Raw genomic sequence first — 26,526 nt, 5'->3', positions numbered from 1 at the left:
TAAAATAGTACTTATTTACTTTTGCTTCCTTATGTTATTGTTACACATTCTGTCACAATCAGTTTTTTGCTCTGCCGTCACTACTTTCTGTTGAGAATGTAAAGAACAAAAGAGATTTACAAGTCAGTGAGGGTGCAGCAAAAAGAAGGAAAAATAGAAAGGAAAAAACCGAGGACAATAACAGTTCAGCATAAAGTGACTAGTTAGATCAGTTTCAGGCCATAGTGCGCAGCTCTGTGCTAATGTGACGCTGCTGTGACTCGCTGCCCTTGCCACCCATCGCCTGTCTACACCAACACCAGGGGACACTTACAGTTAAAGGCATAAAGACCTTCATGCTCTCAAACAGCATGTTGAGTCCTGAGCTTCAGTTTTCCACTTATTTATTATATTTATACAAATGCGTTAGCTTGTGCTGTTTGCATGAAGCTGATAAATACATAAAATGCTCTTTGCTTCTGGTCGCGGTTCCTTCCTTCCTGGTCCTGAGTGTGGAAAAAGACAAGCATGACCTGTGCCTGACATTCCCTGCTCTCATCCTGTTATATTTTTTACTTCAATGTATGAAAGCCTCTGGCCATAGCTGCTCTGACTTCCTGCAGTACAAACGTGTGTGTGTGTGTATTTGTGTGTGTTTGTGTACATTAACTTTATATATCCCTGATTATGAATATACGTATTTGCTCTATAAAATCTTGTTGAGTCAAACAGTCTGTGTATGTGTGTGTGTAAATTTGTGCGCGTGCATTGCTGCAGATATTTTTCTCCTATCCTAATGCTACATGACAGTTGTAGATCAGTCTGCTGGCTATTCAAGACTACTCTCCTCACCACAAACACAACACACATTTTATTATAACCATCATTAATAGATGGTAAATTGATAGTTAATTAATCTTTAATTAATTGTCATTTAACTGTTAGCAAACAGTAATTTTACTGTTAATCAGCAATTAGATTATAGTTAATAAAATATTAGTATTACTGTAAATTAACAGCTTATTGACACACCTCATACACTGTATTAGGTATCAGATATTGATTAAAAAACTTTTGTAAATCTTTAAGAAACCATTTTGAAAACATCTATAAACATTACATCAATGAATGGACCAGATAATAACACAGTTATGGGTTACTAGTTGGTTTTTAAACCGTCTATAAACAGTGTCTGGATGACTATTTGACTATAATACCTGGTTAAATTGTCATAAATACTTTGTAAACCATCTATAAACATTATCTGGATGGCTATTGTAAGCTTGTGACTGATTTTAGTTAGTTATTGGTTAGTAAGGGCTTGATACATGTTTTTCCATTCATTACATTTTATGTTTATGTATATACATATATGCACACACACACCTTTATTCAGGGAAGGTTCACTGAGAGGCAACCTCTCTTTTGCAGGAATGCTCTGATCACATTCACACAGTTACACATTCATACCTGGAAGCTGCCCAGTACAACCACAGTCTAAATGTGTTTGTATATGAGAGTGTGTGTGTGTGTGTGTGTGTGTGTGTGTGTGTGTGTGTGTGTGTGTGTGAGTGTGTGTGTGTGTCTATATATATTTACATACATGTAAATACGTATACATACATATACATACATATATATACATACATATACATATACATACATATACACATATTTATATGTTGTAAATGTGTATGTATGTAAATATAGATGGATAACAAAGTATTTATTAACTATTGAACAAGGTATTATAATAATTTCGAGACTTTATAATAACCATCCAGACACTGTTTATAGACGATTTACATCTATTGATGTAATTTTCATAGATGTTTTAAAAAGGGTTTCTCAAAGATTTTAGAAACATGTTTTTAACATGAATGTGTGTAAAAATAAACTCAATTTCATTACTTTAATAAGTAAACATTATTAATTATATTTATTTGTTTGTTAACAGTCAAATGAAAATCAACTAAAGATTCATTGACTAGCAATTTACCATCTATTAATGTAATATAAATATTAGGTATTATAAATATTATAGTATTATAAATATTATTATAAAGTGTTACCTTAAACTACCATCCAAAGAGTTTTTTGTGGCAGCCAAATATTTTCTCAACTCCCCCTGACTTTTTCTCACATCTAACTTACTTTTTCAAATACAACTAAAGTGCTCATGTGAGACTACTAGATCTGATCTGAAAAAAATGGTTTCAGTGCTCAGTAATTGGTAAAGAATTTAAAATTGGAGCTGCCGTTGCAAAAGCTTGTTGCCAGAGGTGGTGACTCAGGGTTGAATTCTTAGTTCTTAAACGTTGAGAGAATAAGGAATTGGATGCAATCATTATCAAGCAAAAAAATACTGCAGAACTACCTCTCTGCATCTTAAAAAATCCTGAATTGTGTGCATGGCCTGAAGAAACATAATTGGGTCTGATTATAAATGAGCAATATATCGTTTAAAGTTAGGAGACAGTTCTATCAAATCTGTATTATAAAGTTTCACAATAAAGTTGTTCTGCATACTACAAGTGTTGCTGGAGTTTTACAACTACAGACTTTTTCCCTTCTCTATGCAAATGGAAGTAGGTGAAGTTGTGCCAGAAATCTCTACTCTGCATCTACAGCCCTGTATCCCACGAGATAAACATGTTGAGGAGGTACACCAGCTCAGTAACAATATAATAAGCATCTTAAAAGTGCCCAACCCACAGAGGAGTGAACAGGGAAGTGGACACCCATGTCTCCTAATGCCACACTTAGTGGGGACCAACTTAGGCTCAGAGGGAAATGGTCCATGTCGGACAGCTCAACGTTTTCAAATGCTCTCCTGAAGTGCTGCACAGACCAATCACTCGTGTTATTTGAAGACCTGCTTTCTTTGCTTCACTGTCCGGCTACTCTTGTCCCATTCTGCTCTTTTCGTCACGGTTAATAATTTGTGTGGTCTTTGTAGTCCCTTTCTGTTGTCTCGTTTCTCTCTCTTTCTATTCCTCACTATCTCTCTGTGTGACTGGCTATATAGGTCAGAGTAAACTTTGTGTGTGTGTGTGTGTGTGTGTGTGTGTGTGTGTTTTTGTGTTTGTGTGTGTGTGTGTTTGTGTTTGTATTTGTGTGTGTGTGTGTGTGTGTGTGTGTGTGTGTGTGTGTGTGTGACTAGACAAAGAACAATACTGCATTCTGTCACATGAGTGCTGACAACCAGGGGACCCACCAGTACACAGAAATGTACTCCCACATGGAGTTATGGACATGTGGGTAGGTGTGTGAGAAATAGAAGTGTAAAAATACTTCTCACATACACTGTGATACAGACATAAACAAACCCACAGGCACAGTTATATTTCAGTGATCTTACTATAACATCTCATATAAACACGAACATTCAATAAACTGCATTACTGTTCTCCTTATTTAGATTATATTCCTTCATCTTGTCAATGTAGAATTTGGTCTATGTTTTTTGGACCAAATGCCTTTGAGAAAACACTGCAAATGTAGTTGTTCATGACTGATAAGAAATCTCTACTTGTCCTTATGTCAGACATGATTTAAGTAGCACTTCCCCTTGATTATCTCTGAAAATGTCAGCACTGTAACCCAGTTCTTAAGGTCATCCTCCACTTACAGTGGGGGTTGAAAGTTTGGGCCCCCTAGGTAAAAGTTTGTATTAATGTGCATAAAAAAGCCAGGAAAATTTAGAAAAATCTCCAAAAGGCCTCACATTACAGGTTAGACATTCTTATAATATGTCACATAAAAAAGTTAGATTTTATTTCCATAATTACACTTTCAAAATAACAGAAAACAAAAGTATTAACTCTGCAGGGTACCCAAACTTTTGCCGATGCCAATTTTTAGTTTTCTGTTATTTTGAAAGTGTAAATGATGGAAATAAAATATAACTTTTTGTGACATATTTTACAAATGTCTAATCTGTCATTTGATGCACATTAATACAAATGTAGTGCCTGTAGTGCCCAAACTTTCAAGGCCCACTGTAGGAATGCATTTGATGTGTGTGTGCATGATTGTGTTTGTGTGTGTGTGTGTGTGTGTGTGTGTGTGAGGAAAGAATGTATTCATACGGATACATCTGTGCATGCATAATTGTGTGCATGGAATACAGGCATGCATGTGAAATCATGTGTGTGACTTAGCATATAGTGGCTCACAGTGCTGAAACTGTAGGCACTCCCAACCCCTGCTGTGTCATCCCTGGCTGGCGCATTAGTGTCTGGCTCGGAACGGTCACAGCATGTTCACCCTACGTCCGTTGGGCGGAATTAACCTTCCAGTCTGTCAGAGGGGGTTTGTGGAATGAATCAATAAACCAGCCCACCATTAAATAGAAGCCAACTAAGTGATAATGGCTGAAGAGTTGGAAACTAAATCAGTGCATTAATTATAAACTGCTGCAAGCTGTGGCATCAGACTTTCCTATATTCCTTTACTATATTCGCAGAAATTAAGATATACTTAAGAGATATATGTTAACAGCATTTAATTATGGATACATAGACTGGTTTCCTGATCCCATGGATCATAAACAGCACATTTGTTTAGCAACTCATTGGGGGTGGAACTTCCCCTCTTTGACTTGGTTTACTAATGTGATTGCTTGCTTTAGTAGCTCAGTCAGTGTTAAACCAATCAAAACAAAGCAGTGAATCAGAGAAATCAAATGTTTTTACAATAATCTTATTGGGGTTTTGTAGAATAGTGTGTTAATACTCAGTAAATTAAGGTAGTTCCAGTTTGATAATGGCACTAAAACTTGTATCATTTTGGTAATTGTGTTGAACTATTTCCAAAGATCAACAATGTCAACAATCTAATCAATGAATTGGCACCTCTTGCCATGAGTGAGGGCAGGCTCAGGCCCCATTCACTGAGTAGATCCAGTCTAATTGATAAACAGTTACATTGGTTGACACAATTGTCACTGAAATGTTTAATAAATGGGCATAAAATGTTAATGCTGCTTGTGAATATGCTGGACTAATATCACTTATTGCTCTTTTTGACCAACCTTTTCAACAATTGTTCAAAACAGGAAAATACCCACTATTGTAGTTAGCATTCCTATTGCTGTAAGAGGATTTTCAAAAACAGAACGTTAAGATGTGCGCACAACTTTACATGTCCCCATTCAACAAGGATAAAAACAAGCGGGTATCTAGGTATCTGTTTTGGATAAAAGCCCGCAATCATAACCACAAATGTCAAGGTGAGATTGTAAAGTCAAGTCAAGTCAAGTGGATTTGTCGTAAAATAATATTTCAGAATGTAATTATTACAAAAACTGACAACAACATTCTGATAAAGAATAAAACCTGCTCACTAAAAAAACCATTAGAACACAGAGACTCCAACTTGCATGTTTGGGTTAAGTTTGGACTTGCCAGCAAAAAACACTGGGTGTCTGACAGGAATGCTAACATCATGAAAGAGTTCTTGATTGTGTATGCGTGCGCGTGTCTGTGTGTTATGTGTGTATGTGTGTGTGTGTGTGTGTGTGTGTGTGTGTGTGTGTGTGTGTGTGTGTGTGTGTGTGTGTGTGTGTGTGTGTGTGTGTGTCTCTTTCCTGAGGCAGTGACCTTAATCTGGAGCACAAGGGTGACACAGGCTCAGACCAGACAGCGACAGCGATGACCTCATGCATCAAAACGTGCAACATGCACGTGCACACATCTCTCCATGTTCAGCCTTACCTCTGGGGCTATGTAGTCTGGAGTGCCGCAGAAGGTGCGTGTGGTCACTCCTTCTACCATGTTTTCTTTACACATGCCAAAGTCAGCAATCTTAATGTGTCCCTCGGAGTCCAGCATCACATTATCCAACTTCAGATCCCTGAAGAAACACACTGGCATTCAAGACATCCTTGAAGGTGTTGATTTTTCTTTTAGAATTTGTTTCTGCAGGTGTCAATAACATCACTGCCAATCCTAAATACCTTTAAATTCATATAGAATTTATTACAATCAAACCCCAGTTGCTGCTGCTGGGTGTTTTCATAGAAAGAGCCTATAAAACACTGGTTGTTTAGAAGGAAAAAAAATGTCACTGTAGGATGACTCTGTACTGCAGGATATTTATTATTTATTTATTAACAGACATTCAATATATCACGCTATTTCTAATTATTTCATATTATTATTATTTCACAACAATTAATAGCGTACACTGTGTTTATGTTGTGTTAACAGTTTAAACTTGTTAATACTCACCTGTAGATGACTCCTTTAGTGTGCAGGAAGAAGAGACCAACAGCAATCTCTGCTGCATAGAACCTGCAATAACAACCACATATTTACAAACTTAAAACACAAAAACAACTTTATACCTTTAGTTGCAGAACACTTATTTATTCCAATTCTATCAGATATATAAATCTTATATACATGAACATAAATATACATACTGTATATACAATGCTGCAGTAATAATGCAGCATGCATGTTAAAAGTTTTAATTTTTTTTACTGGGTAGCAATATATATAATGCTTTAGTAAACTAAGATACTAATAATCTTAAAATAGAAAAGAACACAGAAAGTATATTTGACAGTAGAACTGATTCACTCTATAGCGGTATTACACCAGTTGCTAATAAGTTGACATGTCTTACACTGCCTGAGGTTCCTTAAACTTGCCCACTTGTTGGATATGGTACATGAGGTCTCCCCCATTCACATACTCCATGACAAAGTACAGACGGTCCTGTGGTCATAGAGATAGAAAGGATAGGAGAGAATGTTTAGGGGTAGATGGGGCATGGGGTATTTAGGGAGAGAACACTAAGCAACATAATTTTGCACAATCAAACAGCAAAGTTCCACAAAAGCTGTGATGTACACAACATTTCTATTCACTTATGGAGCTTTAAATAGAAAGATACGGCTCAGTGTTGCAACCTCCCCTAACCTTGCTGTCTGGTCATTCCATCCTTCCTGCTACACTTTTCATGACAAGGTGACCTAAAAAGCCACACAAAAGCACTTCATGGGGAAAAAAACCCCACTATACACAGACATCTGTCAGGAGACATTCTCTTTGTCTTATAGTGCTGGTCCCTTACTGCCAATGACAAGTCCCTTACTAGCAAAACACACTTTGGGTTTGACAGCAGGTCTTCCTCTGGAATAGTGCAAGCTCCGACCCTCACAGCACTATGATGACAGCCACCAGAGTAAAACCCACACTGCACCTTCTCTAGATCTCTGCAAACTCTCACATTCACGTTTTATGTAGTGTTTAATCTTGTAGATGTGGTGGTGTTCACTCCTATATGTGTAACAAAAGATTCTTCAGTTAGATTTCATCCAAATGGATGAGGCTCAGGAAAACAGATGCAAAACATAACTTGTGTACTTCAGCTAATTATGCTAAAATGTCAACTGGTGTACAAGACCTGGCTGGGGAATGTTTTCTCTGTGTGGTGTATAGTAATGAAGCTAAACTTCATTAGCCCAACTTTACACATTTGACGTCCACATGCTGTGGTGCCGGTTAGGGATACATTATTTTCTGTTCCATTTGCTTGGTGTCATCTCTCGTTATCTTTTGCTGATTAAACTTTTCAAAATATGTCTTTACTTACAGTTTCTTAATAAAATTGTGGTGGTGAAAAATATTTTATTTGTTATTATGTGTGTGTGTGTGTGTGTGTGTGTGTGTGTGTGTGTGTGTGCGTGTGTGTGTGTGCGTCTTCATCATTATGCTATGGATGATTCCGTGCTGCGTCTCTTTCTTCCTCTATTTTATCTGTCCGTCTGCTGGTGCTACAGCTCTAAACAGCTGCTATAGTACAGCTCGACCTCTCTGACCTCTACAAATAGACGCTCATTTTGCATTCACAGCAAAACAATGGCTCGGTAGCTTAGATAGTATAATTACTCTTGGTAGATAGATACCAAGAGGCATTCTGATTAGGTAAAAGTTAATCGCGATGTAAATGGAGGAGTCGGTCATGAAAAATTCACATGGCTGCCATTTGTATACCTTTGTTGAGATATCTCAAAAGCTCCTTGCATCTAAGTTACCAATCCCTCATTTTAAATTGTCTACAATCCTCCCAAAACAAATTTTTACAATTTCACCAAACCTCTCTGTTTACTAATTCAACTTAGTAAACTTAGTCCTAAATGCACCAGATTTTGCCCCAAACTTGTTGCTCCTGTTCCATTTATGTCTGCGTTATATCAAATACACTTGAGAGTTTGTGTTGTGCCTGCTACCGCTACAACAACTATCACTATGACTACTGCTACTGTGAAACTACTATTACTACAAATACAACTCCAGTTGTTGGTAAAGGAGCACTGCACTAATGTCACATATAGAGCACAGTTTACTAATAATGGGGAGTTATCCTGTAAAAACAGTGATACAATGTTTTCTGAGGCTCTGGAGGACTTTTTTCAAATGTGAGAAATAGCCCTGATGATATCACTTCGTTTTTTTTTTAGGGAGGCAGAGAAGGTTGTTGTTTAGAAGTTATCAAGTTACATTAAAGGAAATGTAGGATCCAGTGTTTTTGGAGCTTCACCAATTCTAGGGATTAAAAGGCAGGATTTCTATGTTATGTGTTATGTTTTTATGATTTAATAAACATACATTGCAGAAACTGAGTGATTTTCTACGTGTGTCAGTGTATGAGCATGACACTCATGATAAGTCTGCATCTGTATCCATTTTTATATAAGAAAGCACAATACACTTCTAAGAACAGGCTCAAGTGTGTGTGTGTGGGTGGGGGGGATTACATATATTTATACAGTATTTGCTTTCGGGGTGTGTGGTCTGGTTTTAACATGACTCAAAGTCACTACACACGTGCATGCATGTACAGACACATGCTGTTGTTTACACACACACAAATCTTAGCCTTCTAATTAGCGTTTGTTTGTTTCCCCTTCTCTCTTTTTTTTTTGTACTTACATGCATTTCCTCTACTGTGCTCTACAACACTGTATGACTAAGCTGTTTAGCTAAAAGCCCCGTCATGATTTAATCTGACCTGACCTGGAGTGACTTGTCCTAATGCGTGTCCAGGAGCATTTTACCTACCACAGTCTGGAAGCACGAGTGGAGGTGTGTGAGGAAGGGCGGCTTGTCTTGTTGGGCCAGGACTCTCTTCTCCACCATGGTACATTCCACGTCATCGTCTTGGATCACCACATCCTTCTTCAGGATCTTAATTGCAAACAGCTCTTCAGTGGCCTTCATCTCTGCCAGCATGACCTGCACAGCAGTAAGGGAAAAGGAGGAAAAGATCACTTCTGTGTATAACTTATTTTTTACTTATTTGTTTGGCTCTTGAGCGGTCTGTTACCAGTGACACTAAGAGCTCCACTTTTATTATTTATTTTTGAGCTAATCATAGCCGCCTCACCTTGCCGAAGCTCCCTTTCCCCAGCACAGCCAGGAAGGAGAAGTCGCTGAGTTTGACATGGTCCAGGCTGTTGTAAGGCAGCTGGCTGGATTGGCTGTTGTCTGCCTCGGTGATCACCTTCTTACCTGGGCCTAGCTTGGCTTTCTGCACTCAAGGAAAAAAAGGGTGGTGTGTAGAAGTACAAATTTTCTAAAGCAACAGTAGCAGCTTTGAGTAACACACACAATAAAGTTTTACTGTGTTGTTCAGACAAAATGACTAATTCCTGAATTACTAAAACATGGACCCTTGTTTTAATATGAATAAAATGAATTCATACTGAACCAATGAGAAACTTAAACAAAGCTTCTTTAGAAGTGACATGTGATAAACACTTGAAGACCAGCACATCCAATTTCACAGTTTTTGTTTTTTTTAAATAGTTTTATCACTCCAGCCATTATCAAACATAATGTTCATTTTATTCTTTAAAAAAATGGATCCTTTACATGAGCTCCAACACACAATAATTTGCTCACTTACAGACCAAAAACACAGACTGTTTGAAGCAGAATTCCAAAATTAATGGAGTGGAATAAGACTGTGGTGCCTACGCTGAGCAGATCCACACAAATGGCTCAAATACAAAAAAAATAAAACATATAGTAAAGTGTACTGAATTGCAGCAAAACAAAAGGATACATTGGTATTTCTTTAATTCATTTTTTCACATTATTGACCAATAAATAGCAAAAGCTGTGGCATAGCCTTCTTAAAATATATACAATGTATTAACAAGTAATTCTTATTTAAATTAATTTGTTTTTTTTTGTTTTGTTTTTAAACTCAGTACTGGGTGTTCTTATCGGCTTAAAAGAGGAAAAGTGAGAATGAAGATAAATCAGTAAGTAAAAGTACAATATATTAAAAATTATAACCTTTCTTCCAAGTACAAATTTTTCCCAATTTCAAATGATGTCCTCAAAGGGAAACTAAATCAACATCTGTTTTATCTAAAAAGATAAATTTCTCTGTTTGTTCATATCACTGCAAAATGGGATTGTCAAGCAGACATATATATATATATATACACACATATGTAAACACACACATATGTACACACACATATACATATTATATATATATGCACACATACATATATACATATGCATGCATATACATATATACACACATATACACACACATATACATATATACACACACACACACATATATATATATATACACATATATACACATACATACATACATACATATATACACATTTACATATAAACACATATACAGATACACACATACATATATACTGTACATTCACATATAGATACTGTATGTATAAAAAGATTGATACTTGGCACCTGTGTATCAATACAGCATTGCCATCAAAAATATCTATGCTGTGTCAATTTCCCCCCCAACCCTAAAAAGTACCAAAAACGTTTTGCAGAGAAAAATAACTACAAAAAACATTACATTACACAACACACATTATTTTAACCACTACCTCTCTTACATATATTTGTATGGTAAAGGCTAAAACAGCTATTTCAAATGTTGACATTAAAACTCACAACTGCCCCGATGATTTCTTGATTATGAAAGTTGCATGGCTGCTGGAGTAATATTAATAACACCAAATGTATGCATGTCCGATCCAGACAACAATCGTGCATGTTCACCTGTACAGTATTTGCAAAAAATGCAAAAATCTTTTATGCACTTCCTTCATTCCAAAGTCATGCGTAATCTCCCAATATGCAAGATGCTCCAAGAAGAAAACTACAGCACATTATGATGAAAAATACACAACTCCACGGCAGTCGGAATGCTAAACAACGATCAAATACATTATTTTTCATACTCTTTTTAACCTATCTGCAGAGAACCAACACAACCACTATCACCATGGCCAGCATTCACATTCATCCATGGCAAAACACAGATCCAAACTCATGCTGATCCTCTACACCACAGGTGTAATCAACATCCAAAAGGAAACTAAGGATTACAATAAATTGGTATTAAATCATGAAATGACCTTACTGCTTCCTGGCTGTAGAAGATCCTACTCTAAATCTGCGCACAAAACCGGAAAGTCATAACCCTTTTGTCATCCCGCTGCACCTTCACTAGAAAGTAAGCAAATGAAGGTCCCTTTAGCATTCACTACACTAAATGGTGACAAAAACCTCTGACTGTTTTATACAAAATATTGTATAAAAGAAAATCTCTGATGAAGACCAACATAAGTTGAGTGGAGAAAACCCTTTAAGTGAGAAGAATTAAATGATGCCTAAAATTGGTGATATCCAACAGGCTAACATCACAATTTACCTTTGGGAATCCACTTAAAGATACTATGTGGAATTGTTGTATTTGACAACGGTGGCCGTTGAGTGAACTGCAGTCCGCATTTTATTGCTCACGCGACCATCCTGGGCATCGGCCAAAACAGTGATGTGACATTGAATGTGGTAACATGACTGACTGGCATCATGTTTTTAAATACGGTAAGTAAAGTTATTATATTAACTAACACTTTGATCCCCAAAACAAATCAAATATCCTTCCATTGTTTGAATGTCCTGCCAATGTGACCTTAGTTTCCCTCGTCCCATGTCATTTACATTCCCATTTGTCCAGATGGCCTTCACTAGATACAACTTGTTTTTGTCTGCTTACATGGACTTTGTGTTGACTTTTGTGTTGTGGTGGGTGCCAGTCGTTTGTTGACGTTAGCAGACTCAATTTCTTAGCTAACATTGGTCAGTGTTGCACACTGTTGCTGCTGTAAGGCAAAACCGTCCCAAACCCTTCACATGGAAATCAGTTCACAGGCTGTTATACGCAACCGAGAAAGTTGGGAAGGTCTCAGTTACGTTACAAACATGTTGGCAACACAAAGCAATACATGTAAATCACTTCACAAAGTACCTTTAAGCATTTATTCTAAGCCCAATTCAGACTATTTCCCGCAATTCTGAATAAAAACACATTTAACTTCATTTTGCAGCTTTAGTTTGGTTATGATATCTACCAATGTCTGCTCTTAATCTGGAGAGAGCGACGGAGAAGCGCAAAGCAAAGCAGACCACACCAGATCACAGCACACCTGTTAGCTTTAGCCAGTGAAAAGAGCCTGGCCGAGCGGAGCGAGCAGCAGTCTTACTTCCTCCCTATCAGACACACCTGATCAGAGTCTTCCACAACTGCTTGATCCTGAAACCACAGGGAGAAGGGAGCCAAAAGGGCCAACTCACTTAGTAAACTCAAGTATAGATGTGACCCACAACAGCTGACTCAACCAAGACACTTTTATATGCAGGTAGTAAGAATGATACACAAAATGCAGCTCATACACACAGATACAAAAAGAGAAGACTGAAGACGCAGTAATCATACTATGACACTAAATAATAAAGTTTGTCTGTCTGCACTCCACCGAGAAAATCGTAAGAAAATCCTAAGAAGAGTAGAAAGGAAAAACTCAATTACAAATTTGAGTGAGAAACAGGACAATTTTATGGTAGTGTGGAAATCAAATCTTCAAGTATGACAAAGAAACAAGGTGACAATTTGTGGGTGGTAAAGAAATCGAAAGCACACGGATAAAGGCCTAGTAAATTGCATACAGGCCCACAGGTAAAAACAGTTGCTCATTGTTCTGACTACAGTTCTGGCGCTGTAACGTATTTCACTCCAATGCTGACATCTAGTGGTCGCAGTCGCTTAGAACTACATACAAATGATCAGCCACGAGGAGAGGTGAAGAAACATATCACCATGAGAGGAGGAGAGGAGAGGAGAGGAGAGGACTACCTTTAGACTTAAGTTAATTTGGCAATCCTGCGAGCAAGAGACAAGAAGGGAAGAGAGAAAGAATCTCTTGCATTAAGTACGACAGTGTGACACAGGATGAAGAAGCATTTGTCTCACCAAGCAGACAGGATAGAGCAGAAAGCTAAGGGAAAAAGGAAGAGAACTACAGAGGAGTTTATGAAGAGAAAAAAGGAGAGAGAACTTGGTACGAGGGAGGACGACGGGGAGGCCAGAACTGTCTAACGCGAAAATATAGCTTTATTTATGACATTGCTTGTTGTAATTGTCTGTTATTTTCTTGATAACCTAACACCTTTCAGTAAAAACGGCTAAACATGGTTTTGATTTTGATATAAGCTCACCTTGTCTCAAAAGAGGAGGATGAGGGGTCTGTTGTTACTCCACTGGGGGGACAGTTTCTGAAACTGAGGGCCATGTGTTTCACAATGGTAAGATCTGCTTCTACTAAATCTGACATAACTATAATGTTGACATGATATGTTTCTACCGATGAGCTACCAAGCTACCTAAGACACTGATTAGCCTATTATTGCTAATTATAGACCTTATAGCCTATGTTTCAAATTAGGCTATAATGGTGTGTTAGTGATGTTTATTTATTTAGCCTTTACCTCAGAGTAAAGGTATAAAAAAATTATCATTTAAAAGTGTATGTACCGCTTGGTTCAATGGGTTGTCTCAGTTCGTTTTCAGCAACGGTCGCAGATTTCATTTTCTAGTTTGTGCTCACCTTTCTTTGAAATGAAGTCAATTATCAATCGTTCCCCTCATTTTGCTTTCTCCTACTGTCTTTCATTTCTTTTTTCCTAGCCTGAGTTGGCTTTCTTTGAGAAAGCCATTTCTATAGATAGTATTTCTTTGTATGCACAATGTAATCAGTCAATCAACCAAGTTATTCAGCCAATACATTAACTTTACAGTTCATCTGACATGCATTATGAAATTTAATTAGGAAATGATAATATCCAGGTAAAATTAAATGTATTCCAGACTTTTCAAGGGCCCTCTCTCCCCTTGGACGCTAGTAATCATTATTGGTTTTACCCCCAGTAAATGAAAAACCCCCAGGAAAGCTAAATCTAGTAACAAAGTCGCTAAGTTCGCAACACGTGTTGAGTAATAGACAAAGGGTTGCATTAAACAGCTACAGAGTTTACATAGCTATGGACGCAGGATTCCAACAGTAGAGACGGAACCAACTATTTTCTATAGCGGAAGCAATACAATTGTCTTTAAATAAATAAACTACCATTTTGTGTCAAATTATTGATTTATTTGGTAAGTAGCAAAAGTAGTAATGGTTCTACTGAGAGAATGTACAGTAAGTACAAGCTTGTGTGTGAGCAGGGTGAAGGAAGAGCTGTTAAAACTTTACACACAAATCACCAACACCATGACCATGATGCATCATGCATCCCATTTTGGAGAACATATGTACCGAAGGTCTTCACAACCAACTGCAGAAGTGAGGTCAGACCCTCTTTCTGACCTCGGTCAACAATCCTATTCTTCAACTCTTTTCTCTGTCTTTCTTCATTGTAACATAAACTTCACATCCTGTTTGAAGGTCCAAAATGACCGTAGCCATGTCATCCCTGGCTTCTTTTTCATTCTGTTATTAACAGTAAAACAAATGCCCCCAGCTCTCGTAACTGACAGCTACTGCTTTGCAAACAAAAACTAACTCAACAGGTACAACAATGGAAATATATTGTGCTTGTGTAACAGCAAAAAGGTTAATTGAAGACACTTAAAGATTTGTTATCATGTACTGTAGAAATACTTAAAGAACAGGTTGCTCAAATCAAACAATCTGATTTGAACAAGCTGAACAGCTGGTTTAAAACCAGCAAATTATCCCTTTACGTTTATGCTATATTTAGAATATTTTGACTGCTGTACCTTGCTGTCAGACAGTCCTTTCCACAAGATTCCTTTGTCAAATGCCATACCTGATGACGTTTTATGAAAAAGCAATTGATGGTGGTATGTTGTGATATTGCAGCTGAGGGGTGTTGTTCAGCCCAACGCGAAGCTGAGGGAGCCATTGCTGAATAAAATCCATAGAAATACAGTGTCAGTGGTTCCAAATTGGATCTTGGAAGTATTGGTTTCAACACCAACCATGTCTGTGGCCTTTCTAAAATCCAGATTTTCCCTTATTTCTTCTGTTACCCACAATTCTTCACTATGTGTGGCAGAAATGTCATGAAAAATAACTTTAAAAAAGTCTCTTCCAGAGACCTCGGCACCCACTTAGAGACAGACAATCAGACGACAAGAAAGAGAGCTGTTATACCCAGCAGGCCAAACACATCGGGGCAGGAAATTGAATGAAGGAAAAGGCAACAGTGTCTCATCAGTGGCCTCAACTAAAAAATATCTGGTACAGTATACAGTACAGTACACTACATGTTTAAGCGTGTGTATGTGTGTCTGGGTAGAATTTGAGAGGGTAAGGTTTATGATTAACTCATGATTTTAGATATTCATATTTTGTATATAAAAATCACTTTTTATTCTATTATTGGAAAGGTATTAAGATGCTGAGTATCACCATCATTGAACTTCATTACTGCTTGATAGAGAAAAACATTTTTCTGTAAATTATGTTGGATTCTCATTGAGCAGTAATTAAGAAAAACAACTTTACATCAATGGAAGAGAAGAAATGATCATAGGGCAATGATTATAACAAACAATTTAAATCCTTTTATTCTCTTAAATGCTTTTTTATTTAAATTTGTCTTGTTGAAACCTATACATATATCTAAGCAACTACAATCTGAGTCTTTAAAATAGAACAACTACATTTCTTACAAAGCAGTGAGAGAGAGTTTGTTGTCAAATGACGGCCAGGTTAAATTCATAATGTCTAAAAAGAGCACTATGAACATTTTTACAGTATATCCAATGATAATAATCCTTTTGCACACTGACTGTTTGGCAAATGAAAATTCAATCTTTAATTTGACAGTTTGTTAGTTAGTTTTATTTCACTTCTGTGTCATGCCAAACATTTGGCACTACTACTTAATAGACATATTCCAGTGTCACAAAAATAAATCATATGGAGAGAAATACATGGAAAACAGAAAACAAAAACAAATGAACATAAAATATCTCGCGATGATCTAGGTAAAGTGCTTGTTTTCTCTTCGCCCAGGCTTTCTCAAGATGATATTGATATGCTATTTTATACGTTTCACGTGCAAATAGACATCTCAGTCTTTAAGCATCATCCATATTTACAAAAGTAATATCTGTTCTTATCTTAATAAAAAAAAAATAAAAAGAATAATCACACTGTTAAAAATTAAAAGGACAGTAGTAACAAAATTAAGCTACATCCACATAGGACAGATCCGCCTTTCTTCTTCTATATTAAAGGTCCCATGACATGGTGCTATTTTAATACTTTTATATAGGGCTTAATGGACCCCTAATACTGTATGTGAAGTTTCTTTCAAAAAATTCAGCCTTGGTGCAGAATTACAGCCACTAGTGCCAGCCACAAAGTGATTTTCTTAGGACGTGCCATTTTTGTGAGACTATGAGCTGAGGAGTTCTTTGAAAGCTATAGCTGCTATGGATATGTGACCATTCAATATAATTTCCAAGTTCTAATTTACCAGGTTGGGAAATTAGCACCTGCCACCAGCCAGTGGCGGGTACTTTTTCAAGGTGGCGGGTGATTTTGCCTTGTATACCAGCCACAGTGGTGGGTGGAGTGGTTTTCAGCGCTATTCTGCGACATCGGTTTAAAAAATGTGGCAACATATCCCCGGTGTTAGGAAGCCTGCTGCGGAGTCAGCAGTAGAAATTGTTGAGGGTGAAGTAAAGAAAATGTACTTTTCGAACAAGTGGCACATTTTGGCGAATGGAAAACCAGGGAATGGTTAGCCTACTAAGGTTGGGAGATGTCCCCTAAATTGGCAGTTGATCAGACATGCATTTAAATCACCTCTGTAAATAAACAGTATTACATACTGCCGCTGGTTAGGGGCAGTACATTAAAACTTGACCTCCTTTCACTTAACTACGGTGCTGTCTAGACTCAATCAGAGCTCTGTGATCTGTGAACGTTTGCCTTTATCAGAGCGACAGTTATAACCTAATATACCATCATTACTGAAATTAAACTACATTCTCGGTTATATTTGCACTGAATAACGCATTCCGTAAACAGAACCATAACTCTTGCAAAGCACATGAACAGATGTGCAATATTAGCTCACACATAAAATAGCACCCTTAATGAATTGGCCTCCTGTTGCTAACGTGCATTCATAAATCCTGCATAACTTCGCCATCAGACTTACTTATTGATACACAGTGGTATCCACCTAATTAGTCCAATGAGTGGATAAAGGAAAGTGGGCTAGCGTTCCACGTTAACGCCAGGTAGAGCAAGCTACTATACTGACAGAGAGAGAGACTATCCTTACAAACAGGTTGCACGTAAGGGGGGAAAAGTAGCTTCCACTTAAGGGGCAGCACAGTGCAACGTGTCTTTGCTAGTTTAAGACCGACTTGATTGTCAATTTTCAGCCCACTAGGATTAGCTTGTGTCTGACAGGGTGGGGGGCCAGGCATCACGATGGTGGCGATGAAATATCATCCTTTGGCATAACCCTATATAGCCTACCTTACAGAAGACCATTCCATGCACTGTACTTACTGTTGAACTTCTCGTCTTCAAAAAATGCAAACACTTTGTTCGTTTGAGGAACAACTAACCTTAAATTAGAGGCAGTAAAAGACCACAAGTCATCCAAGTCTCATATCAAGTGCACTGCCATACAGCCGACAAAGATGGGACCCAAGGAGCAGAGGGTGGCAATAAAGGCAATTTTTTTCACATCACTTTTTATTTGCTTATATTAATAAAATATGTATTAATAAATCAAAATAATGTACTAAAGCAATTCAAAATATGCTAGTACACTTTTTAGAAAATTTGAATTCCGTAAAAAGTGGCTCGTAAAAAATATAGATGGCTGGTAAAATTAATGTCCCACCATGTAATATACACATGCTTTTTTTAGAGCTTAGAATAGCTGGACACACTAACACAGGAAATTAAAGAAAAGGTTATCTGGATGGAATTAACAAGGGTATACAAAATACTGATTTACCACATCACCATCCTAATCAACAATGACTCTGGTTTGCTGATATATATATATATATATATATATATATATATATATATATATATATAAACTAGAAAAAAAAAGAGTCTTATTGATAGCGAATTGCGGATACACTTTAATGTTGTACAGACTCTAGATAAGAAATTAAAGGTCCAATATGTAATATAGTTATTGTAATAAATCCAAAAATGACCCCTATGTATCATCAGCTATTAAGGAAACATGCTAAGTTGAAATACTAGCTTTACTTTTGAAATTTCCGTTCCGTGACGGAATTTCTGTTTGTGTTTGGGCCTGTGTGTTGTTATCAACTGCCCATTTTGAAAGCCGGGTTGGGTTGCCAGAAATAACGTTACTTGTAAAGAAAAAAAACTAAAACAAGCAAGCTACAGCTGTAACATTGGACCAGCCATGAGAGCAGCAAACACACAAAAAGGATCAACGGAGATAAATTCTACCCAACCTAAAAAACGGGCATGTTTTTAACAGTTGCAAGACCAGAGATGTTACAAACCCCACATAAATATAGGAGTTTAATGATAGAGACAGCTTAGAGCCCAAAAGGATGCAGAGTTGGCTAATTTCTCCCTGAACAGGTAGCTAAGAATTAGCTTCAGGCTAATTTATCACAGCTACTAGGGACAGGCATTTTATGTCACATTGAATTATATACATATAGCTAGAGTACCTGAGTTGCTTACTTGCATTAAAAATTGAGACACAGCCAGTAAAGGGACCCGACTGGTCCTGGCTAACGCCACCATGCTAACCCTGCTAACTGTTATTTTAAGCCAAGAGAGTGGGGCTGTAAATCAATCGACCGTGAGTTTGCAGTGTGTTTAGCAATTGTTGCTGTAATTCTAAGCCAATAATGTGTGTTCAGTTGGGTGGAGAGGACAGCATTGTAGTAGTATTTTTAGCAGTTCCTACGTAATTCTAAGCCTAGGAAGTGTGTCTGTCCAATCGGGTGGAGAGGACACTGAGGTTGTTTTTTGCTGTTCCTACCGTAATTCTACGCTGAAAAAGTGTGTTTGTCAGTCGGGTACAGGGCTCCGTGTGAGCACGGCTTCTATGACTGTCAATATAGCCAGCTATTACCGTTAGGTACTCTGCTGTGCTGTGAAGTAGTGTCTGTCTATGTGAGACAAGCGTCTAGCAACATGGTTGTTGATGCTCCTTCAGCACACTTTCGTGGAGGAGGTCTGGCAAAGCAAGACTATAGATGCTGCTGTCTCAGCCTGGCAACCTCTGTAAACTTCTAGGCTAGGGAGAAGGGGGCGGGGGAAACAACTCTCTCCAGTATTTTGAATTTGTACTGCAGTAACTATTTTAAACACTAGCTGTCAGTATTACATATTGCACCTCTAATTCGATAATTCAAGACAACAAACAGACAGACAGATCAGAAGGCCATGGTGGTTATTTCCATAGACCGTAGAAGAAATGGACATTGTGACCCTGTTGATTTCAACAGAGACCAGGGAAGGCTATTAGAAGCACTTTTCCGGTGGGGGCTGAGCGTTACTGCGCAGCCTCCAACTGAGCTTGAAGACGTAGATGTGACGTGAGCAACCTGTCTGAAAGTTGTAAGTCTTCTGGTAGCTGTGCCAAGAGAAATCTCAATCATTCTGAATCTTGCAGAGACGGAGAGCGTAAGTATATGTAAGGAGATAACATAGGCACAGGCTAATTAATGCTAACTAAAATGCTAGTTAACATTAGTGTTTAAACCTAAACAGCTAATGTAGTCAAAACTTCCTGCAAACTTATCCTGTACTGTTCGGTAATTCCTCTACTGTGTGACAGTAAGTCACTTGGTTATGACACAATCGTTACACAACCTATTTTTACAAAAGCGTCTGCTACGGAGCCACTACATAAGATACAAGGTAATGGAACATTTTATTTATTGCAGTGTTTCTTTAAAAATAAACAATGGAAAAAATAAAGTCTTCAAACACTTCACATGTAAAGTTATTCGCTGTCAAAGTGAAGTCAAAATCAATTGGCAGGTGAGTGCTAGGCAGCCTCAAAAAGGCACAATAGGAGCAACGTTTGTCCAGGCTGGCTTACCCCCTTGATTATTTCAGAACAAACCTCACCTCAAATTTCTGCCTGAGTTCCTCATTTCCATCATCCTCCTCTGAGATGGGAACATTGTAGTACTCCCCCTCCTCTTGGCACAATAACTTATACCTTCAAAAAGAGAGATGGGAAGATAGGGAAGATGGAGGAAGAAAAACAGGGGGAATGAGTATGGAGTCATACAAAAAAACGTTGTAAGATAAGAAACCAAATTTAAGTTTAATTTGTCTACTTTCCCTTCTTCTACTCTCGTCTCTTTTCCTCTGGGGTATTTGACACTTTACAATTCAAGACACACATATAAGCAGACTACACCTCAACTGTCAATTAAAAAAGGGAAAAATGAAAATATCCTGCTTCTCTGGGACAAACAGACTGTTGCTATTGCTTCAGGTGGCCATCAATCTGCACAGAACAAGTTATTGAACTTAATGCCCACAGCAAAGTCACAGACTTAGCCTACTGCGTGCATCAGACGGTGGGCCTGGAAACCTGCAATGTAATCTGCAAAGGAGGTCATCTTCATACACTGTCAATGCTAAACTGTTGATACTTTTGTTTCTTATGCTGTCTCTTAAAGCTTATGACCAATATGGCTATTAGAATAAAAACATGGAAGTGAGTTTTACCAGCCACAGACTGGAGCCTTAATGAGCTCTGATACACCGAAGGAAAGGGCCCCCATGAAGTCATTCCTGGTGGTCCGATCCCAGTCCCACACCTCCACTGACAGCCTACGGTCCTTATCTGTAGCCTTCAGCTTGCTATAACACAGAGATGGTACACATGGTGTTTGTGTTAAGTTTTTCATTACAATTACGTATCACAATATAAAAACAAATATGTCATATGATTGTTCTTTGTGGTTATATGTTATTATTTGTAGTAATAGTAATTGCAGTGATAATCTTGTTGTGACAGCACTATTAAGTACTATTTGAATGATAAATTGTTCTTATGTGTAATTGAAGTAGTGTTAGCACTAGTAGATTCAAACTTGGAGAACAGACAGCAAGATGCAGACCATTGTAAGTTTCAGTCTATGAACCAATTGAAAGGTTACAATGAAATATTGCATTTGGTAAAGAATTTTTTGAAAAGTTAGTTGTAATACAGTATCGTATGTTTAGCACTTCCAGTCATTTATATTTGTCTCATAAATATCTGTATCCAATAAGAGAAAATATTATATTTTGTCAAACTAATAGAAATAGAAAACTAATTATCTCAATGGACTGAATGTGTGTGTGTGTGTGTGTGTGTGTGTGTGTGTGTGTGTGTGTGTGTGTACACACACACACACACATTTTTATTTATTTTTAAACGGAAACAATTATGAAGCAAAGACATCCAAAAAAGTTGGGTGAAGAAGTCATGATGTATTGGGATAGTTTTTGTACAGTAGTATGGGCAGAAACTCCAGCATAAGTAGTGATAGAAGTACAGAAATCACTGAAGAAGATGAGAAGATGTATCAGTATAAACAGCTGATTCAGTTGTTTTACTGCTGATATTCACAATATCCAGTACATGTACTGGACGTCCCATTGTAAAATACCCAAAAGTGTAGTGGACAGATGAGACAGGTAATTTACTCACAAATTAAAGGACTCATTCCACTTTGGGTTGAGGTTGGAGCGGATGGTTTTGGTCTTCTGCTTGGTCTCATTTTTGGGGTCTGGTACGAGCTTGAGCTTGACATACGGATCAGACAGGCCATTGGGGTCCATGGGGATCAGGTTTTTACCTTCACTCACTGATGGAGAAATAAAGAATATGAATAAATTATTAATTTGTCTATAAAGACACAGAGTAACTAAATAAATGTATGAACAATATACTTGACTCTGTAAAATCTGCATCCCTAGAGAGGATGCCCAGTAGGCATCCTTATCAGGTCCCCCCAAACCACTTGAACTGGCTCTTTCAACGTAAAAAGGTAGCAGCTCTACTCCGTGTTCCTCGTGAATGACTGAACTTCTCACCCTATCTATAAAGAAGACGCAAGCCTTCGCCTTCTGGCTCAACTCTCTTTTCTTCACAACGGTGCAATAAAGTGAATGTATTACCGCCCCTGCTGCGCCAATTCTACGACCAATCTCCCGCTCCATTTTCCACTCAAGGTGCTTGACTCCTTCCCTTGGGGTTAGGACTCATTCCCCACCCAGAGTAGGCACTCCATCGATTTCCTGCTGTGAACCATGGCCTTAGATTTAGAGCCATTGATCCTCATCCCAGCCTCTTTACACTTTACAAACCAATCCAGTGAGTGCATCATCTGCAAAAAGCAGCAATGAGATCCCCAGCATACCAAACTGCAACCCCTCCCCACCCCAATTATACCTTGATATGCAGGAACTCTTAAGAGGACAGTGATTCAAAATTGTAGACTGTGACATGCTTAAGTAGGTGAAATCTCTCTTTTCGTTCTCCTGTCTTTAGCTGTTCAGTAAACAAGGGCACACCAGGGACATTAGCACTCCGTTAGCCCTGAGCGTTAGAGCACTGCCAGGCCTGAGCTACAGTACAGCGCACACACACAGACTCACTCACTCACTCAAACATAAACACATTTACACACACATACTGTGTTTGTCTACACACAACACCCACCCGAAGTGACAGTGTGATTGCCTGACTTGCTTGGCTCAACATCAGCCCCTGGAGAGCCTAGAAGCCTCTCCATGTGGCCCTGTCAGTCACATTACAACAGAGGGACAGAGTAGCGGAGATGTTAAATGACCTTTAACCTGGAGAGGACAACACTAAGCCACTAGCTAAACTGCTAACCCCAATGTTTTAGCTGGAATGCTCTGAATGAAATACTGTATTTATAGGATTAAGAGGGATAAATAAACAAAATCAATCAGAGATTGTCACCACTGAGTTAACACAGCAACTGTTGCAGAGGCCAAAAAGAACAACATTGAGACACAAAACCAACAACGGATACAATGCTGTTTTAGGCTAATTTGAACCACTGGTAAAAAAAAACTCCATGACAAAGTGGCTTCTTTTTATTCCTACAAATGAAAAGAATTATTGCAGTGGCACCAACAGAACAAAATGGTTATTTAATAAGCCAGCAGTACCATTGTTTGCTTTTGTTCTCAGCATCCATGGTGGGGGATTCAGGTGTCGAGCAATGTTTGCTGAGCAAAGGAGTAAGCTGCAGTAGAGTATGAACGTATTATAAAACACACACACACACACACACACACACACACACACACACACAATCAATCTGAGAGGAAGAAGAGAGACAGAAAGCAGGTTACAGAAACAACTTGAGGTGTGGGAAGGTATTGAGCGAGCCGGAGCTTGCAACGCTCTGCCTTCTCAGAAATCCAATAGATAAGTTTAAAGCCCATCTACAGGCACCAAATAAAGACTCACAGTATACTCTATTTGCACTTGAGTGCATTCTTATATGTATGCACTCTACAACAGAAAGGAGAACACACATTTTCTTTGCTGACTTCTTAGATTTTCAGGTATAAATTTAACCTTGATGTCTCTCCTTCATTCCCAACTCTTTCCATTTTATCAAAAGAGGTGAAACGGAATTGAAATAAATTTAATAGTTGAGCTTGATAAGGGCTTTCATATTAAGTTGGTTTTAAATTCTTGATGGAATAGCAAATGGTCTCTTTTTTAAATCACCAAAAAACCAATTGGCTTCTCATAACCCATAACAATTAGTTGGGAATCAGAAGAATTCTTCTTTGTGTCAACTTTCAACACACTGGTGGGATGCTGGTGGTTTGTTTTTACCCTAACCATGTGACATCAATCTACATAGACAATATACACAGAATGTGTTGTATATGTTATATGTCCATGTATCATGTACATTATGTAATTTATGTTTCCAATTCTTTCTCCTTCAACTTTTAACTCTTGCATTGTAAAGGGCATGTTTTGAATGTTCCATACACTGCCGTATGTATGCAAAGTCACAGTACCCAAATGACATTAGTGGAACAGACAACAGACCTACAAGGGGACATTGTTCAATGGTTTGTGCTTGTGATGAGTCTGCAGAATACAATCAGTGGTTAAGCTGGATGTAATGCAATTTGTCTAAATAACAAATACCTAATATTTAGTTAAGCATCCTGTCCAGGAAGAGTGGACTCTCTTTATCTCTAGTAATTACAAAGTATAAGTCAAATAATAAAAACTTTTATACAGAATAAACTTAATGATCCACTGGCCATTTTTGTCATAATATCTATATGAGGATATACAAATATGTATAAAATAAAAGATATATTCAAAGAAAATACTGAAACTAGAACTAAGATGTTGATATAATTTGTTTAACTATGTTTTAAGTACACTCTGATGGTGTGTATTGCAACTGTGTATTGGACTGTTTGTGTGTGTCTTTATTGACTGCAGACCAGAGACCACTCAGTTAAGTATTTCTTAGCGTTACTGCCAACTGTATTTCCAGTCATGACCAGTAGGGGGCATTCTAGACTGTCTATTTTAGCTTGGCCTGCACAGAACTTTTCCTGCTACTAGTTAGTATATACTAACTGTATGGCACATAAACCAAACAAGATTTGTGTGTAATCCTACTTTCTTTCAGCTGTACTGCAAAAACCTCTCAATCCAAGGTATTTTTAATTGGACATGGATTTAAAATATATATATATACAGTGTATATATATATATAAATTTTAAATCCATGTCTTGACAGGAGATATTATGTCTTTGGATGTTGTAATATGGCACAAGTGTTTTCTTTTCCTGGTTTTTAAGGCTGCAATACAGTAAAGTGATGTAATGCACCAGCCTGTTCAAACTGTTCTATTACTTGCCTTTACCCATAATTATATCCACATTATTGACGATTATATATCTCAAATGTAATTGTGAAAATATTGTTATCGACATTGAGGTATTTGTTCAAGAATTTTGTGATATCTGATTTTCTCCTCATCGCCCAGCCCTATGTGCGAGTACACACACACACACACACACACACACACACACACACACACACACAACGACAAAGGAAGCAGGGGTGTGTGGAGGGGCCGTAACATGGTTGCTAGGATACAAGTCTTTACTATCTTGGCTAGCATTTAAAGAGCAGTGCAAGTTCAAACAGTACCCACAAAAAACAACTTGACCTCCAGTCCATCCAACCGTGCTCCAACTAAAAAAAAAATCTGAGCAAAGCTGAACGCCCACTAAACATTAGATATGTAATTTTATGACAGCTTAATTATTTTCTTATCAGCTTTGTGTAATCAAATTTCAGATACAGCCAAGCTTTCCTTAGCTTTCTGAACCTATGACAGCTAATTAGCACACATGATTTCAACCCTGAAATCCTCCGCATGCATCTACTACTACTAAGTTTTACTCCTTACTGTTGAAAAAACAAAAACAAACAGTCACATGTAAGATAAGAGAGTCTACGTCTCTCTCTAATAAATACTCTCTAATATCTTGACTGTTAAACCGATTTTTCTGCTTATTTCCCTGGGCACACTGTTGCAGAAATTGAACTGTTGCACCCCATAAACAAAGCTCATCATGATGCAGACTGAAATTACTGCATATATGCAAAAATTAGCCTAGTATTGTTGAAAACTGAATCGGCGTATCTCGTTTTATTGTAGAAAAAGTTAACTGAGACTGACTAATCGGTTTGCATTTTACATTTTGATTAAGATCAATATTTGTTTTGCAAAATAAAACAGAATGAAGAATGACAGAAAAAAACTAAAAGACAGAAAAATCCAAGCGAGACAGAAAAAGTGGAGCAATTAAAGGCAAAGGCATATGTGAAAATGTTTGGAAAAACACAATGTGCCGCTCACTGAGAAGAGGGAGCCATGGCAGGGCAGCAACGACAGACTGGGAATACCAATGACATGACTTTGGGAAGTCTGACATCAGAAATAACATGGCAACAAAGTTCAGCTCTTCTATGAGCTCCACAGAGTAAGTCTTAATATGATGGAGACAAACTACAAAAGATAGTTCATACCAAGATGGGGAGGATGTCCCTGTGCGTTATGTCATTATGAATGATATGAACCAAACA

General features: G+C 37.8%; 1 protein-coding gene across 2 annotated transcripts in view; it reads right to left on the bottom strand.

Moving 5' to 3' along the window:
- The window catches only part of prkcaa (protein kinase C, alpha, a), a 135,608-nt gene that overhangs the window by 26,229 nt on the left and 82,853 nt on the right, over positions 1-26,526 (bottom strand). Inside the window, exons 6-14 of one of the 2 annotated variants that reach the window (XM_034861175.1) lie at positions 22,059-22,215; positions 21,089-21,223; positions 20,477-20,570; positions 12,568-12,597; positions 9,379-9,522; positions 9,054-9,227; positions 6,613-6,704; positions 6,213-6,275; positions 5,697-5,835 (exon numbers count right to left, since the gene is read on the bottom strand). In XM_034861175.1, the coding sequence (XP_034717066.1) occupies positions 5,697-5,835; positions 6,213-6,275; positions 6,613-6,704; positions 9,054-9,227; positions 9,379-9,522; positions 12,568-12,597; positions 20,477-20,570; positions 21,089-21,223; positions 22,059-22,215 (1,028 nt within the window). The remainder of the gene's footprint in view (positions 1-5,696; positions 5,836-6,212; positions 6,276-6,612; positions 6,705-9,053; positions 9,228-9,378; positions 9,523-12,567; positions 12,598-20,476; positions 20,571-21,088; positions 21,224-22,058; positions 22,216-26,526) is intronic. The other variant, XM_034861185.1, reaches the window with a different exon arrangement.

This window comes from Etheostoma cragini, chromosome 2 (genome assembly GCF_013103735.1).
Source record: "Etheostoma cragini isolate CJK2018 chromosome 2, CSU_Ecrag_1.0, whole genome shotgun sequence".
Classification (NCBI taxonomy): Eukaryota; Metazoa; Chordata; class Actinopteri; order Perciformes; family Percidae; genus Etheostoma; species Etheostoma cragini.
This window is presented reverse-complemented; position numbering and strand designations above follow the sequence as displayed.